This window comes from Anabas testudineus, chromosome 18 (genome assembly GCF_900324465.2).
Source record: "Anabas testudineus chromosome 18, fAnaTes1.2, whole genome shotgun sequence".
Lineage (NCBI taxonomy): Eukaryota > Metazoa > Chordata > Actinopteri > Anabantiformes > Anabantidae > Anabas > Anabas testudineus.
This window is the reverse complement of record NC_046627.1, coordinates 5,093,066-5,107,882: the sequence shown is the minus strand read 5'-3', so window position 1 is coordinate 5,107,882 and position 14,817 is coordinate 5,093,066. Positions and strand designations below refer to the sequence as shown.

Sequence of the window (14,817 nt, the reverse complement as noted above, 5' to 3'; positions counted from 1 at the left end):
CTCCTCCATTCTCCCCACTTTCACTCAGTACGTTAAGTGCCACACCAGGGAGAACAAGACGCTGGACTTACTGTATGCGAACATTAAGGACGCATACGACTCCAACCCCCTCCCCCCACTCGGCCGCTCTGATCACAACCTGGTGCATCTGCTTCCTGAATACAAACCCAGGGCGAGAAGAGAACCACCCCAGAAGAAGTCAGTGAGAGTGTGGACTGATGAGGCCAGTGAGAGATTGAGAGACTGTTTCCAGACCACGGACTGGGAGACACTCTGCAGCTCTCATGGAGACGACATCGACAGCCTGACCCACTGCATCACTGACTACATAAACTTCTGTGTAGAGAACACTGTACCAACCTCGGAGGGTGCGGTGTTTCTCTAACAGCAAGCCCTGGGTGACCCCTGAGCTGAGAGCCCTACTGAAGGAGAAGAGGAGGGCTTTTATTTCAGGGGACAGAGAGGAGCAGAAGAGAGTTCAGCATGAACTCAAATACAAAATCAGACAGGCCAAGAACAGCTACAGGAGGAAGCTAGAGGAGCGGCTGGAGAACAACAACACTCGAGATGTGTGGAGAGGTCTGAAGACCATCACTGGCCACGGACAGAGAGCAGGCATGGTCGCATCTGATGAAGATCAGGGCTTGGCCAACGAGTTAAATCTGTTCTTCAACAGGTTTGATTCCAGCCCTCCCCCTCCCACTTCACACATCTCCAGTACAGCAGCTACACCCACCCCCACGCACTCTCACCATTGCACACCACCCCCATCCACAACCATCCCATCTCTGTCCCCCACCTCCACCCCCCTTTGCCTCACTTCTAATCAGGTGAGGAGAGAACTGAGGCGACTTAAGACCAGGAAAGCTGCAGGTCCAGACGGCATCGGACCCGGACTGCTCAGGGACTGTGCTGACCAGCTCTGTGAGGTGGTCACTTACATCTTCAACCTGAGCCTGAGTCTGGAGACGGTCCCGATCCTGTGGAAGACATCCTGTGTGGTTCCGGTTCCTAAGATGGCGCACGCTAAGGAGCCAAATCACTACAGACCAGTAGCCTTGACCTCCCACCTGATGAAGACCATGGAGAGGCTCATCCTCAGCCACCTTCGCTCAGTGGTCAGCACCGCGATGGACCCGCTGCAGTTTGCCTACAGGCCGAACATCGGGGTGGATGACGCTGTCATCTACCTGCTGCACCGGGCGCTGACTCACCTGGAGAATGCTGGAACCGCTGTGAGTGGACGGACGACTGGCTGCATGGACAACCGACTACCTCACCAACAGGCCACAGTATGTGAGGCTACACAACTGTGTGTCAGAGGTGGTGGTTTCCAGCACTGGGGCTCCTCAGGGGACGGTGCTCTCACCTTTCCTTTTCACCCTTTACACATCGGACTTCACGTACGACACCAGCAGTTGTCACCTCCAGAAGTTCTCTGACGACTCGGCCATTGTTGGCTGTGTGTCGGGGGGGAACGAGCTGGAGTACAGGTCAGCCATTGTGGACTTTGTGGACTGGTGTGAGCGCAACCACTTGTGCTTGAACACCAGTAAGACAAAGGAGATGGTGATTGACTTCAGGAGGAGAACACCACAACACACACCGGTGAGCATCCAGGGTTTGGACATTGAGGTGGTGGACAGTTTTAAGTACCTGGGTGTTCACCTCAACAAGAAATTGGACTGGACTCACAACACAGATGCCCTGTACAAGAAGGGCCAAAGTCGCCTCCACCTTCTGAGGAGACTGAGGTCCTTTGGAGTGTGCAGGCCTCTCTTAAGGACATTTTATGACTCTGTGGTAGCCTCTGCTATCCACTACGCCGTGGTCTGCTGGGGAGCAGGCAGCACAGACCGGGACAGAAAGAGGCTCAACAAGCTGGTCAGGAGGGCCAGTTCTGTCCTGGGCTGTCCACTGGACTCTGTGGAGGAAGTGGGTGAAAGGAGGATGTTGGCCAAGCTAACATCCATCATGGACAACACCTCTCACCCACTAGATCGGACAGTGGAGGCACTGAGCAGCACCTTCAGTTACAGACTGTTTCACCCTCCATGTAGGAAGGAGCGGTTCCGCAGGTCATTCATTCCCACAGCTGTTAGACTGTACAATGCCACAGTTTAAATATACATGTACAAAACCGGTCCATAGCCCATCTGACTGTATTGTTTTTACTTAATTTTATTTATTTTTTATTACGTATAACATATTATATATGTTAACTCGTAATAGTGTATATAGTTGTAGATTCTCGTAAAATGTTTATTACTTTTGTATTTTTGCACACCCTCTCATTGTTTTTGCACATTGCTGTTGTTCTTTTTGCACTGACCTGCTGTAGCAATTGAATTTCCCCAATGTGGGATCAATAAAGAATATCTTAATCTTAATCAAGAATATTTTAACTAATCTGTCTGGTGTGAGTGTCTCAGAGATGTGATTCATTAAGATGTTTTTTGTTATGTTATTGTCTGTTTTACTACATTTCTATTGTAAATTCATGATTAATTAGGTACATTGAACAGCACAACTTGAAGAGACTGAGCTTTACTCTGAATGTAGAACAAAACAGCTGTCACAGCCTCCTTTCTGTCATGATTTCTGCCTCAGTGCCTGATATTCAGCACCTGTCCACCAGATGGCCTCAATATCAGCCAAGTCAGTTTAACTTTACATTTAGTCATTTAGCAGAAACTTTTATCCAAAGCAGGGATTCAAACCCCAGTCACCACTACACTACCCAGCTACTGAAAGTTACAAAAGAAGATGCTTATTTGCCAAGAGGTTGCCTCTTTTCTTCCAAATGGTTTAAGAATAAATATAATTGACAAACATCATAGAACCAGAGGTAAGTTAGATCAACTGTTGTATCACCAAAAAAGTAGAAGTAACTCTTGCTACCAGGTGACAGGTGCTTTGCACACAAGCTAAGAGATGATGCCACACTAATGAGTCTTACAGCCTTAACACAGACTAGTCAAAGGGACAGAAGAACTTGTGCAAGCCTAAACTGAAAGTTCACAGACTATGACAAGAGGATTGATTATAACATGTATCAGCATGTGATGAAATCATCAGCAGCCACAGACTTCCACAGTTTATAGCTTCTTTGTTAAGAGAAGGTAACATTTTAGCTTTAATTTCCACAGTTAACCAGCTCTCTTACTTTAACCCAACTGTCAAGTTCTTCATGGTTAGCCTGCAACTACCTGTTCCTGATTCTCAGAGTCTTTACCATCTTATCTTTTGTCAGGTCTCTCACCTGAGACCAGTCCAGCTTGACTGAACCTGGTGGGAGCTGAAACCCCCTTTAGCTTAATTTCCAGGGATTTTGAGACCTTCAAGCCTCTCTACCACGACAAGGTAACAGCACAAGGAGAGGAACATCATGTTTAAATTGATGTTTGTTGTGTGTGAAATCGGGACTTGTTAATCAAAAGTATCTTGTAAATGTCTGTGTCTCCTTCCAACTATGTTGACATAGTCATAGTCATAGATTCTGAACCAGCCAACATCAGCTTTGTACAAAGTCTCCTGTCCTTTGTTGGATCCCCACAGAGCTGACCCGAAGCTTAAACCAGGCCACATTAGGAAGGTTGTATAATGTACATCTTCAACATCATTTCATCCTTCTCTTCAAAAATCCACTGATGCAAACATTGAGTGTGAATCAGTCATATAACTTGGTTACGCTAATACATTCTTTGGAGGAGACACATGGTGCAAACACATGTGAAAAAAGTTCTGTATCTCAATTCTCAATATGTTTTAAAATCAAGCAGACACTTGCTACTGTTTATCTCAAAAAACAGGTGATTCCCTGCTTCTGCTGTAGAAACACAGACAATAAACTTAATCTAACTACAAACACACAGTCTTTTTAGTAAAAAAAAGTTTCTTAGTGACTGTTCATCTTCCAGTCTGTTCTTTTGTAACTCATATCTCATTTTATGTCCTCAACTTCTTTAGAAATTACTCTCTTAATAATTTGGTTATTACTAGGTTGCTCTGGCTCCTCAGTAAATATTTAGCAGTTTTGCACCGACTTTCATCAAATCTGAGTCTGTTAAAAAAACTCCCTTTATTATAAACTGACTTATGTATTTTTTTCTATTCATGTTGGCTTAGCTTAAAACATTCTTCATTAAAGAGAACATGAAATGGGATCTGATCTTCAGTAGGGTGAACAACAAACAAAATAATATATGCTAATAAATCCTAAACAGTCCCGATGTTTCATGTCTTTTGTGAAGAAACCCACTGAACATACAGAGTGATGGTGGAAAAAGTAAATGAAACAATCTCACTAACTGGTTAAATCTAAACGTGACAGTGTGGTGCAGATGCTGAGAAAGAAGTGTAAGTCTCTGAGAGATGCCTCACTGAAATGTATAGGGCACAGCCCACAGTGAGTTTAGACACATTTAGAGCATTTACTGGCACTCTAATCAATACATGTAATATAAAACTGACGCACTAATGTATTTGGCTCCAGGTTTTAAACGAGTTCAGCACTTTGGTGAAATCTATGAACAGCAGCACTGATGTCTAATAATGTCAATGGATCGAAAAGAGAAAGAGACAAAAGAACAAGACTTCAGAACAAGTCCTCAACATTTGGATCCTGGAATAATCGGAGATTCATCTTTAAAGGACTGGAAGAGGAAGAAGTTTACAAGGAATCATTTAGAACTGGTTCAAGAAGAAACTGATTGAATCCATGAATCTGAAAATGTGTGTGTGAGTGAAAGAGACAGACATGTAGAGACTGAACTATCAGTTCAACAGAGACGACGTTTCTCTGACAGGACGACACTCTCAGTACTACACTGAACACAGAGACAAGGAGGAACCAAGATACCAGAACTCAAACCCAGGATAAAGAGGTTCAGTGAATGTGGTGTTGAAGGTGTGAAGGTGGATCAGTTTGTTAGAGGAGACTCTGTAGAAGGACAGAGTCCCAGCAGGACAGTCCACATTCACTGATACTCTGTGAGAGACAGAGGAGAAGATGGATTTAAATCTGTTATTGTGACAGACAGAGTAACCACGATCAGTGCAGCCAGACTCCAGGACTGACTGTTTCGTCCAAACAAACTGTTCTCACTGCTTTCTCTCCTTCTGATTCCTCTGTAACTCACTGATATATCAACACCTCTGCTCCACTCGACCTCCCAGTAACAGCGACCAGTCAGACCATTACTACACAGCAGCTGAGCACACTGGTCAAATCTTTCTGGATGATCAGGATATGACTGATCCTCCCACACACGTGTCACCTTCCTGTTGTTGTCAGACAGTCGTAGTTTTCTGTTCACTGTGTTTGTGTCGATGGTGAGTTGACAGAAATCTGATGGAGAGAACAAGACACAATCCAGCTGCAGTTATTAATCTATCATCAGTTTGATGAGGACTCATGACATCAGGGATTTGAATGAGTGATGTGACAGTTTGAGGATGGTTGAATGTTGCTGCTTTGTTTTCATCAGTCTCATTAAAAACACACTTACACTTCCTCAGACCTGGTCTCAACCATCGGACTCCACCAGGCTCCACCCTGAAAGGAGGAGGGGGGTCAGAGCAGCACATTCTCTTTCAGCATGCACACATGGACATTACATGGCTCTCATACACACAGTGTGTTCTGGTTCTGTTCTAATGGAGGCTTGTATGTAGGGATGGACATTCAGCAAACAACTAAGGAATTGGAGTCCTTATCTTGGAATTCTACGGAGCAGGGAGGTGACATGGAGGAAAGATTTAAATTCTCTAGTTCACAGCAATTTTGGTGTCAGACACCTGCTTTCAGTCTCACTCTGTCACCAGACAAACTAATGTGACACCACAGGAAGCAGGAAACTGGAGAGCAAAGTCCAAGAGGCTCAACTCCACATACATGGACTCTGTGTGTGTGTTTTCCTCTCTCTAATGTCTGTGGACTGATCTCAGCTGAGCTTCAGACGTTGTCCTGTGTTCAGAGGAAGTCTAGTTCACCTCCAGCTACTGGATATTGATCATTACACACAGACTTTGTGGCTTCATCTGATTTGGTGTCAGATTTGTTGGAGCAGCCAGAGACAGAAAGTGAAAACAGGAGTTTGAGGAGAAAAACATTCAATCACAAACTAATTCTTCAACTGGGAACAACAAGGAGTTTTTCCTCTTTGACAGATTGTAATGATGAAATGAACATGTTCTAGTTCTGATTTACTGTCTCCTATATATGACACAAGATCTCATCATGACAAGGTCAGGATCTCAGGAAGGTGAAGATGCTTCAATCATCACTATTTGAGGAGACAGAGACATGATGCTGTGACCTTGTTTAATGATTAATCACCGATTTGTTCCAAAAGTCAGAATGAGACACTGAAGTCAGAATTACAGGAGCTCCCCTCTTTTCTTTGCTGAATGTAAAGTGCTTCAGTGAAGATTTGTCATCAGCTGACAGAAAATATTTCCAGCACAAAAGTACTTTGTGCTGCAGTGTTCTTTAACACAACTCTGCAGTGAGACACAGACTGATGCTGACACATTTTTTTCCCCTTCATTTCAAAGAGGTGCGTTTGTTTTACTCATCTAAAAAAGACATTAAGCAATAACATCCCTACTTCCTATGCCGTCAGACATTCTCTGTGGTTGCTGCAGGTCTCTCCATACCTGAGAGTGTCCAGTGTCCAGTGTGAATCCTCCAGTCCAGCAGACAGCAGCTTCACTCCTGAGTCTCCTGGATGATTGTAGCTCAGGTCCAATTCTCTCAGATGGGAGGGGTTGGAGCTCAGAGCTGAGCCCAGAGAAGCACAGCCTTCCTCTGTAATCAGACAGCCTGACAGTCTGCAGACACCAATTTCCTGTTTTGCATCAGTTGTTCATGAAATGTAATCTGATCTTCACCAAAGCCACAAATATAAACAAACACAATATTTCTATGTTGATAAAACACCTGAAGAATCTTGATCTTTCATGTCTTTATTGAACACAAACATTAAACATGCAGAGTGATGGTGGAAAAAGTCAGTGAAACACTGTCTGATGTCACAACGTCAGCTATAGTCAGGTGTTAGCAAATCTGGAGCCCAATCGATTAAATAAAGAATGGAGATGTGGTTTAGAGCTACATGTTCAATAAAGACACGAAAGATCATGAATGTTTTAATTTATAGTTTAGTTCAAAAAATGTTATTTTTTTTATAAATGTGGCATTCAGGTCACATATAATGACTAATTTATGCACAAAATCAGAACATTATGAAAAGTGACCACTTTTTTGCCACTAATTTTAACAACAACATTTACAAGAAAACAAAAACTCTCATATAGACAACATCTCTGAGTCTAATAAAATGCTAATATACTGTATAAATATAAGAATCTCTTACAACTTAAAACTTGTGACATTTGAAAGTTTAGTCTGCTTGGGTCTCTCTCATGTCAGCAGTTTTGGACTTTTGAAATATCTCCAATGAAACTCAAAGACACAAAGTCTCTGGATCTAGAAAAACCTGATGCAGAAAAATGGACTTAAGATAATTAATCCTAACCTGAGAGTTTCCAGTTTACAGTGTGGATTCTCCAGTCCAGCAGACAGAAGCTTCACTCCTGAATCCTGGAGGTCGTTGTTACTCAGGTCCAGTTCTCTCAGACTAGAGGACTGGGAGCTGAGAAGTGAGGACAGAGCTTCACAGTTTCTCTCTGAGAGGTTACAGCCACTCAGTCTGAAAAACAGTGATGTATAACATGACAACATTTGTGTCAAACTGTAATTGTCACAATTCCTGCCTGATGCTGGTCCAGTTTGTTTCTCTCACTTTCACCTGGTCCCACTCCCGCTGCTCTGCTCCCCAGTCACTTCCTGCTATACCCATACATGGACTGACTTACTCTTCCATTCCCTCTGAACTATTTACTGATCAGTTCCTCCTGTATTCACCCTCTCCTTTATAAGTTCCCTTCAGCCCTCAGTTCTCTGCTAGATTGTCAAGACTCTCCAGCCATTTTCCTGCCTTGCTTCCCTGCCCATGTTTTACCCTGGACCTTGCCCTCTAGTGATATTTTTGTACTGGACTCAGACCTTTTCTCCCTCACTCACCAGCCCTTGGAAAACAGACATTGCACCTAAGCCAGTGTGAGTTTTTGTCTGTGTCTATGTACTGATTTTCTGTTGTTACTTTCTATCTCTAGTTCAGCTTGTTACTTTGTTCCCCACTGTGCTTCAGCTTGGTTTTTGTTGTCACTTTGTTTTTGTGTTTAGACCAGTTTTTTGCTGTGTTATTTTGATACCTCCCTCTAGTTAGTTTCCTGTTTTGTCTGATTTTGAGATAAAATAATTTTCTTAGCAGTTTGTGTCTTGTCATAGCATTCCCTGACAATAATCACCTTTAATGTTAACCCTAAACTAAGAAAATAGAACACAGTGAGATAAAATCAGACAGGAAAGAACAGTTCATTTGTATACTATAGAAATACTGATGAGAAACTGTTGCAACTTAGTGACATTGCAAAGTTTAATCTGCTTTTAAGCAGTTTTGCACTTGTTAAATATCTCCAGTTATTTAAAACAGAAACTTGACCTGACCTGAGAGTTTCCAGGTGACAGTTTGGATTCTCCAGTCCAGCAGACAGAAGCTTCACTCCTGAATCCTGCAGGTCGTTGTTACTCAGGTCCAGTTCTCTCAGACTAGAGGACTGGGAGCTGAGAACTGAGGACAGAGCTTCACAGCTTCTCTCTGAGAGGTTACAGCCACTCAGTCTGAAAAAACAGTGATTTATAAAATGACAACATTTGAGTTAAGATATTATTAAATATGTTGTAATACAAGAAAACAAGTAATAAGTTCTGTTCTGTTGTTGAACTACAGTAGCTGTGGATTTAATGATGAATAAATTCCACTATTTTTACACTTACACAACTTTCTTGGAGACTTTGACGACTCCCAGCACAAACAGAAGATCCTCCTCTGAAAAGTTTATAGAGTATTTAAATGGATCAAACACGTCCAGATCTTTTCCTGATGACACCAACATGAAGAGCAGAGCTGACCACTGAGCAGGAGACAGTTTATCTGTGCAGAGACTTCCTGATCTCATGTACTGTTGGATCTCGTCCACTAGAGAACAATCATTCAGTTCATTCAGACAGTGGAACAGGTTGATGCTTTTCTCTGCTGAGGGAGTCTCTCTGATCTTCTTCTTGATGTACTGGACTGTTTCCTGATTGATCTCCGAGTTACTTCCTGTCTTTGTCTGCAGACCTTTTAGGAGAGTCTGATTGGTCTGCAGTGAAAGATCGAGGAGAAAACGGAGAAACAAGTCCAGGTGTCCACTTGGACTCTGCATGGCCTTGTCTACGGCACTCTGGTGGAGAAGTTTTACTTCAGGTCTAAACGGTTCGGACCTCAGAGAAGTTGACTGTTCTTCAGACAGTAGACTGACTCCAGAGTTGATGAAGGTCAGATGGACATGAAGCGCAGCCAAAAACTCCTGAACACTCAGATGGACGAAGCAGAACACCTTGTCCTGGTACAGTCCTCTCTCTTCTTTAAAAATCTGTGTGAACATTCCTGAGTAGACCGAGGCTGCTCTGATATCGATGCCACACTCTGTCAGGTCTGATTCATAGAAGATCAGGTTTCCTTTCTGCAGCTGCTCAAAAGCCAGTTTTCCCAGAGACTCAATCATCTTCCTGCTCTCTGGACTCCAGTGTGGATCTGTCTCAGCTCCTCCATCATACTTGATGTTCTTCAGTTTGGACTGAACCACCAGGAAGTGGATGTACATCTCAGTCAGGGTCTTGGGCAGCTTTCCTCCCTCTCTGGTTTTCAACACATCCTCCAGAACTGTAGCAGTGATCCAGCAGAAGACTGGGATGTGACACATGATGTGGAGGCTTCGTGATGTCTTGATGTGGGAGATGATTATTCTGGCCTGCTCCTCATCGCTGAACCTCTCCTGAAATAGAAAGTGGTGGCTGTTAACTTTAATGCTGCTCTGATGGCAGTGGATCACAGCGCTGCTCTGGAGGAGGCTGTGTACAGCTGCAGAGCTGTCAGTGGTCCATGCTGAAAAACCGGTCCACCAAATTCAAACAGCCAGCTAGTGCTAATAGTGGAGCTTGTTAACCAAGTTAGCAAGGCGAGAGGATAGCTGTGAGGGTCCAACACTTTGTAGTAAGATTTGGAAAAAACTGGAAGCTGTGAGAAGACGAGAAAGAACATGGAACAACAAAGATTTACACATTTGGTTAAAAGAAAAGAACTTTCAGTGCTTGCATGTGGGGACTGCTCGAATCGAGTCGTCTGGTGAAATAAGCAACTGGATTTGCATCTGGTCTTTAGATTGGATCAGGGGTCTACATGAAAGAGATCTCATCAAGACTGGATTACACACAGCTGTGACTGTAGCACCAACACAACACTGTTAGCGTAGCTGTTAGCTCTGAACTAGCCTCTGTACTTCCTGCAGGTAGACTGATGACACAGGTGGGTCCACTGGTCACGTTCTCGGGGTCTTAATCCGTTTAGTTCTCGTGCAGGGTTCCAACCACGTTCCACCGTTTGTTCCCATGGTTACCAAGTTTCTACACGGGTTCTTTAGAGGGTTTTAAGTTGGGTCATGAAACCAGTTCAGCCAGTTCACATTCACTCAGGACGTTCCAGTTCTCCTCTCACAGGAAAAAGCTCAACCCTGACGGTAACATCCGTTTGTTCCAAAGGACTAAAAATTCCAGTTTTACCACAGTGACGTAGAGAAAAACTTGAACCCGAAGCAGCTCAGTCTATAAGATCCTGGCTCTGTGAGTCGTCCCAGTGTTCCCAGCAGCAGTAAACCAGCTCGACATCTTCAGCTCCACGGACTGGACTCTTAATCTGTGAAAAAAGCCAGGAACCAGAGTGTCTGCTGTCCGCCAATCACTGCTGTAAGTGTCTCTTGGTTCACTTTACAGTGGTATCATATGTCTGCCAGCCGGGGACTCACAACAACCAGGTGAGAACAGGGTCTGGATCCAGGAAGATGACCTGGTTTCCTTTGGTCTGGACGAGGTAACGCTGCTCAAATGGGTCAGCTTCATTACTGTTTCTGTTTAAAAGAACAGTGAAGTCATTTTGTTACTTGGAGGCTCCGTTAATGTTGAAGTCTTCATTTCAATTAGTTTATTTTCTGTCATATTTTAGAAATTGGTTTGAGGTTTGTTGAATTTGAATCTGTACTGGTACTGAGCTCTCATCAGTATCATCAGTCCTAAATCCTGACCCAGTTAAACAGAAACTGATGAACTGATATAAAATATCATGTTGATACTTGTAGACCTGGGTCCTGTTCTTCATACATGGATTAACAGGTTAGTTGACAATTTTGTTGATGATTTGATATGATCCAGGTTTCTTCTCAGGTTCAGTCTGTGTAAAACAAGATGAGTTATTGGACCAGGAAGTCCTGTAAGTCAAACTAAACCTCTGTAGAACCTTGATCTAGATCATTATCACATTTTTTGCTCTTTTGTCTAAATAAATATAGAATGTGAAGAAAGTCTTGAAATCCTACCCTTCAGTCAGTAGTGAACCATGGACACAGCAGTCTGTCTCTTATTGTGAAAATCTACTCCTGTTTGCTCCTTCCTGTGTAATTCCAAGAAAACAGCTGACCTGTGTCAGAGTCTTTGCTCTCAGAGAAATGACTCAGAGAGTGGTGTTTTTCTTCACTTTGTTTAAATCTCCTAGAAGTTTAATTACTTTGTTTTTTTCTCTTTCTCTTTACGAACTTTTAGTCATTTTTTCATGCTGTTTTATTTGTTCACTTCTTATTTCACCAGAAAGTTTGGAGACAAATCTTCATGTTGTTGATCAGTGATTTACTGAAATCAAACTTTCTGATCAGTAGCTGATGAGTTTTGAATGAGAAGGAGTCAATTACTGTGATTAAAGGGTTTTAAGCTTGATGATTTGTGAATTATTTAACCTTTGCTGGGCTGCAGCTTCATACCTCCATCTAGTGGACTGATAGTAGAAGTAGAGCAGCTGATGGCAGCTTCCTCTGCCTCCCACTGCTGTCTGACTGCATTCAAGTGACACTGATATGAAGAGGAAAGAGAGCCATCAGTGGAGGAGCAGCTGATCTTTGTCCAGGAGAAATGATGGAAAGGAGGATTTCAGTTTTCACTGCACATCAATGATTTGTGTTTCCTCTCCACATGAAGGTAGAAGTGTGTGTGAGCTGATGTGGATGTGATTCAGCGCATGGATCAGTGTGGGACAGAGGGAGGAGTCCCTCCCTCTAAAACCACTCTGTGTGGGGACCATGAGAGCCAGACCAAAGCTCAGAGTGTGAATGACTGAGACCATCAGGCTGATTCTGTCTCGAAGTCTCATCTAGATAGAATATTTCATCAGGACCTTTTTACTATCTTTCTTTCTATTTGTCATTTATGAAGAAACTTTGACTGAATATGTGAGCGTCACCAAAGTTGTTTTTTCTATCAGGTCCCATCAAAGACCAGAATCTCCTGGACCAGGACCTGAACCCAGCTGTGTGTCCTTTAAGAGCGACCAGTCAAAGCCTCGCCTTATTCATTTTAATCAGCAACATTCATCAGACACAGAGTAAGTTGTTGTGAGTTTAAAATCAGTCTGAACAATATGATGTAAACTTTCTCTGATGATAAATTTTGTGTTCTTTGGATTTCTGGATATTTCTGATGTGAGTAAGTTGATTTCTGTTTGAACTGTGATTTGAAGGAGAAGCTTTCTTCACTATTTTCCAGCAAAACACTCTTGATCATGGATCAATCCCCATCAGCCAGTAGCTAAACCACTGATCCTGTAGAGGGTCTCAGGGGGCTGCTCTTCTTCTAATGAGTGCTGACTTGCAGGCAGACGTCAAAGGAAGCAGCTGAACACCACAAATGTTGAACTCTGATCAAATCTTTGTGATTGAAGTTCTCCAAATGAAGATTTTAGTACAAATGTCTTAAAGAATCTGGACTTCTTCACTTCCTGTTGGAAGACTTTAGTTCTAATGTTGTTGAAGTCAGGTAGAGGACTGTTTGTCCCAGTGTCAGTACCAGAGCTGACGTCTGAAGATTCATTTAGGATCCACCAACTAATGAATGAATGAAGTTTTTCAAATGTGAATTAGTCAAAGTGAATTGTGTGAGCAGCAGCGCATTGCCTCATACTCACACAGTTCAACATATTCAGACTGGAGCTGCCCAGTACAACAGTGTGATCCAAGCAGACTCTGTCTCTAGATGCCTTGTTCCAACACTTGAGCATTGTTCAGTGAGGAGGCAGAGATATCTGTTGTTCAGAGCTGCTGAGACTAACCAAAGTGACTGGTGACAGTAAAGCTTCACCATACAGGGAGTCTCTGATTCACTGATTCACATCAAATCTCTCTTCATGGACCTTTACCTTGTGTGTGTCTCTGTGTGGACAGACATACTGTGAGCTCATTCTTGTGATTCCTCCACGGTGGACCAGGAGAGCTCAGAGGTTCCCGTGGTCAGTCTGCCCAGCAGCATCCAACACAGCTGGACTCCATATTTCTGGTCTGTACTGTCCAACTACTACTTTTCCATCTGTTGTGTCACATACTCTCTGCTGACCTTTTAGACCAGTGGATTGTCAGTCTGTCCAACATGGATCTGATGTTTGGCTCCTGATTTGAGTTGGATTGTGTCATTCATATAGTTTCTGTTCCAGCTGCTGGAGGAGACATTGTCACTTTTGTGAGAACGAGCTAAAGAAGATCCACAAGGTTCTGAGTCCAGATTACCCACACATGCTTAGAGAGTCAGAGTGAGGTGAGGAGGTGTTGAATGGTGAGGATGAAGAGCAGAGGGCAGCAGGAGGCATTTGTAAAGATCACACTGAACTTCCTGAGGAGAATAAGCGGAGGAGCTGGCTGACTGTCTGCAGAGCGTAAGAGGTTTCTCTAACATTTAACATCATGGACAAATGAGCATTTACTGAGAGCTGAAGTTGGAGTGTTATATGTGAAATGTGAATCATTTAGGGTCCATGAAACTGTCAAACTGTGTTTTCATTAGAATTTTATTGATCCTGTTTTTTTGTTTCATTCAGGAACTTCAGCTGCCAGTTTGTCAGCGTGAACTTAAATCTAATCTGAAGAAGAAGTTCCAGTGTGTGTTTAAAGGGGTTGTAAGAGGAAACCCAACCCTCTTGAACCAGTCTACACAGAGCTCTACATCCAGAGGGAGGGACTGGAGGTCAATGATGAACATGGGTCAGACAGATTGAAACAGCATCCAGGAAACCAGACAGATCAGAAACAACCATCAGACAGAAGACATCTTTAAAGGCTCACCTGGAAAGAAGGAACCAATCAGAACAGTGATGAAAAAGGGAGTGGCTGGCATTGGGAAAACAGTCTTAACACAGAAGTTCACTCTGGACTGGGCTGAAGACAAAGCCAACCAGGACTACAGTCACATTTCCATTGACTTTCAGAGAGCTGTATGTGCTGAAAGAGAAAAAGTTAGCTTGGTGGAACTTGTTCATCACTTCTTTACGAAACCAAAGAAGCAGGAATCTGCAGGTTTGAAGAGTTCCAGGTTGTGTTCATCTTGGACGTCTGGATGATGTGTCGACTTCCTCTGACTTCCACAAACAATCAGATCCTGACTGATGTTAACAGAGTCCACCTCAGTGGATGTGCTGCCTGACAAAAACTGACAGGGGGAACTGCTTCCCTCTGCTCGCCTCGGATCACCACACGACCTGCAGATCCAATCAGATCCCTCCTGATTGTGTTGACATGGTGACAGAGGTGAGAGGGTTCACTGACCCACAGAAGGAGGAG

The 14,817-nt window shown here is 43.3% G+C and overlaps 1 protein-coding gene across 1 annotated transcript in view; it reads right to left on the bottom strand.

Annotated features, from left to right (window-relative positions):
• Positions 1–14,817, bottom strand: part of LOC113155588 (NACHT, LRR and PYD domains-containing protein 12-like) — a 246,698-nt gene that overhangs the window by 25,899 nt on the left and 205,982 nt on the right. Inside the window, exons 13-15 of the mRNA XM_033326635.1 lie at positions 7,542–7,715; positions 6,661–6,834; positions 5,511–5,557 (exon numbers count right to left, since the gene is read on the bottom strand). Of these exons, the coding sequence (XP_033182526.1) occupies positions 5,511–5,557; positions 6,661–6,834; positions 7,542–7,715 (395 nt within the window). The remainder of the gene's footprint in view (positions 1–5,510; positions 5,558–6,660; positions 6,835–7,541; positions 7,716–14,817) is intronic.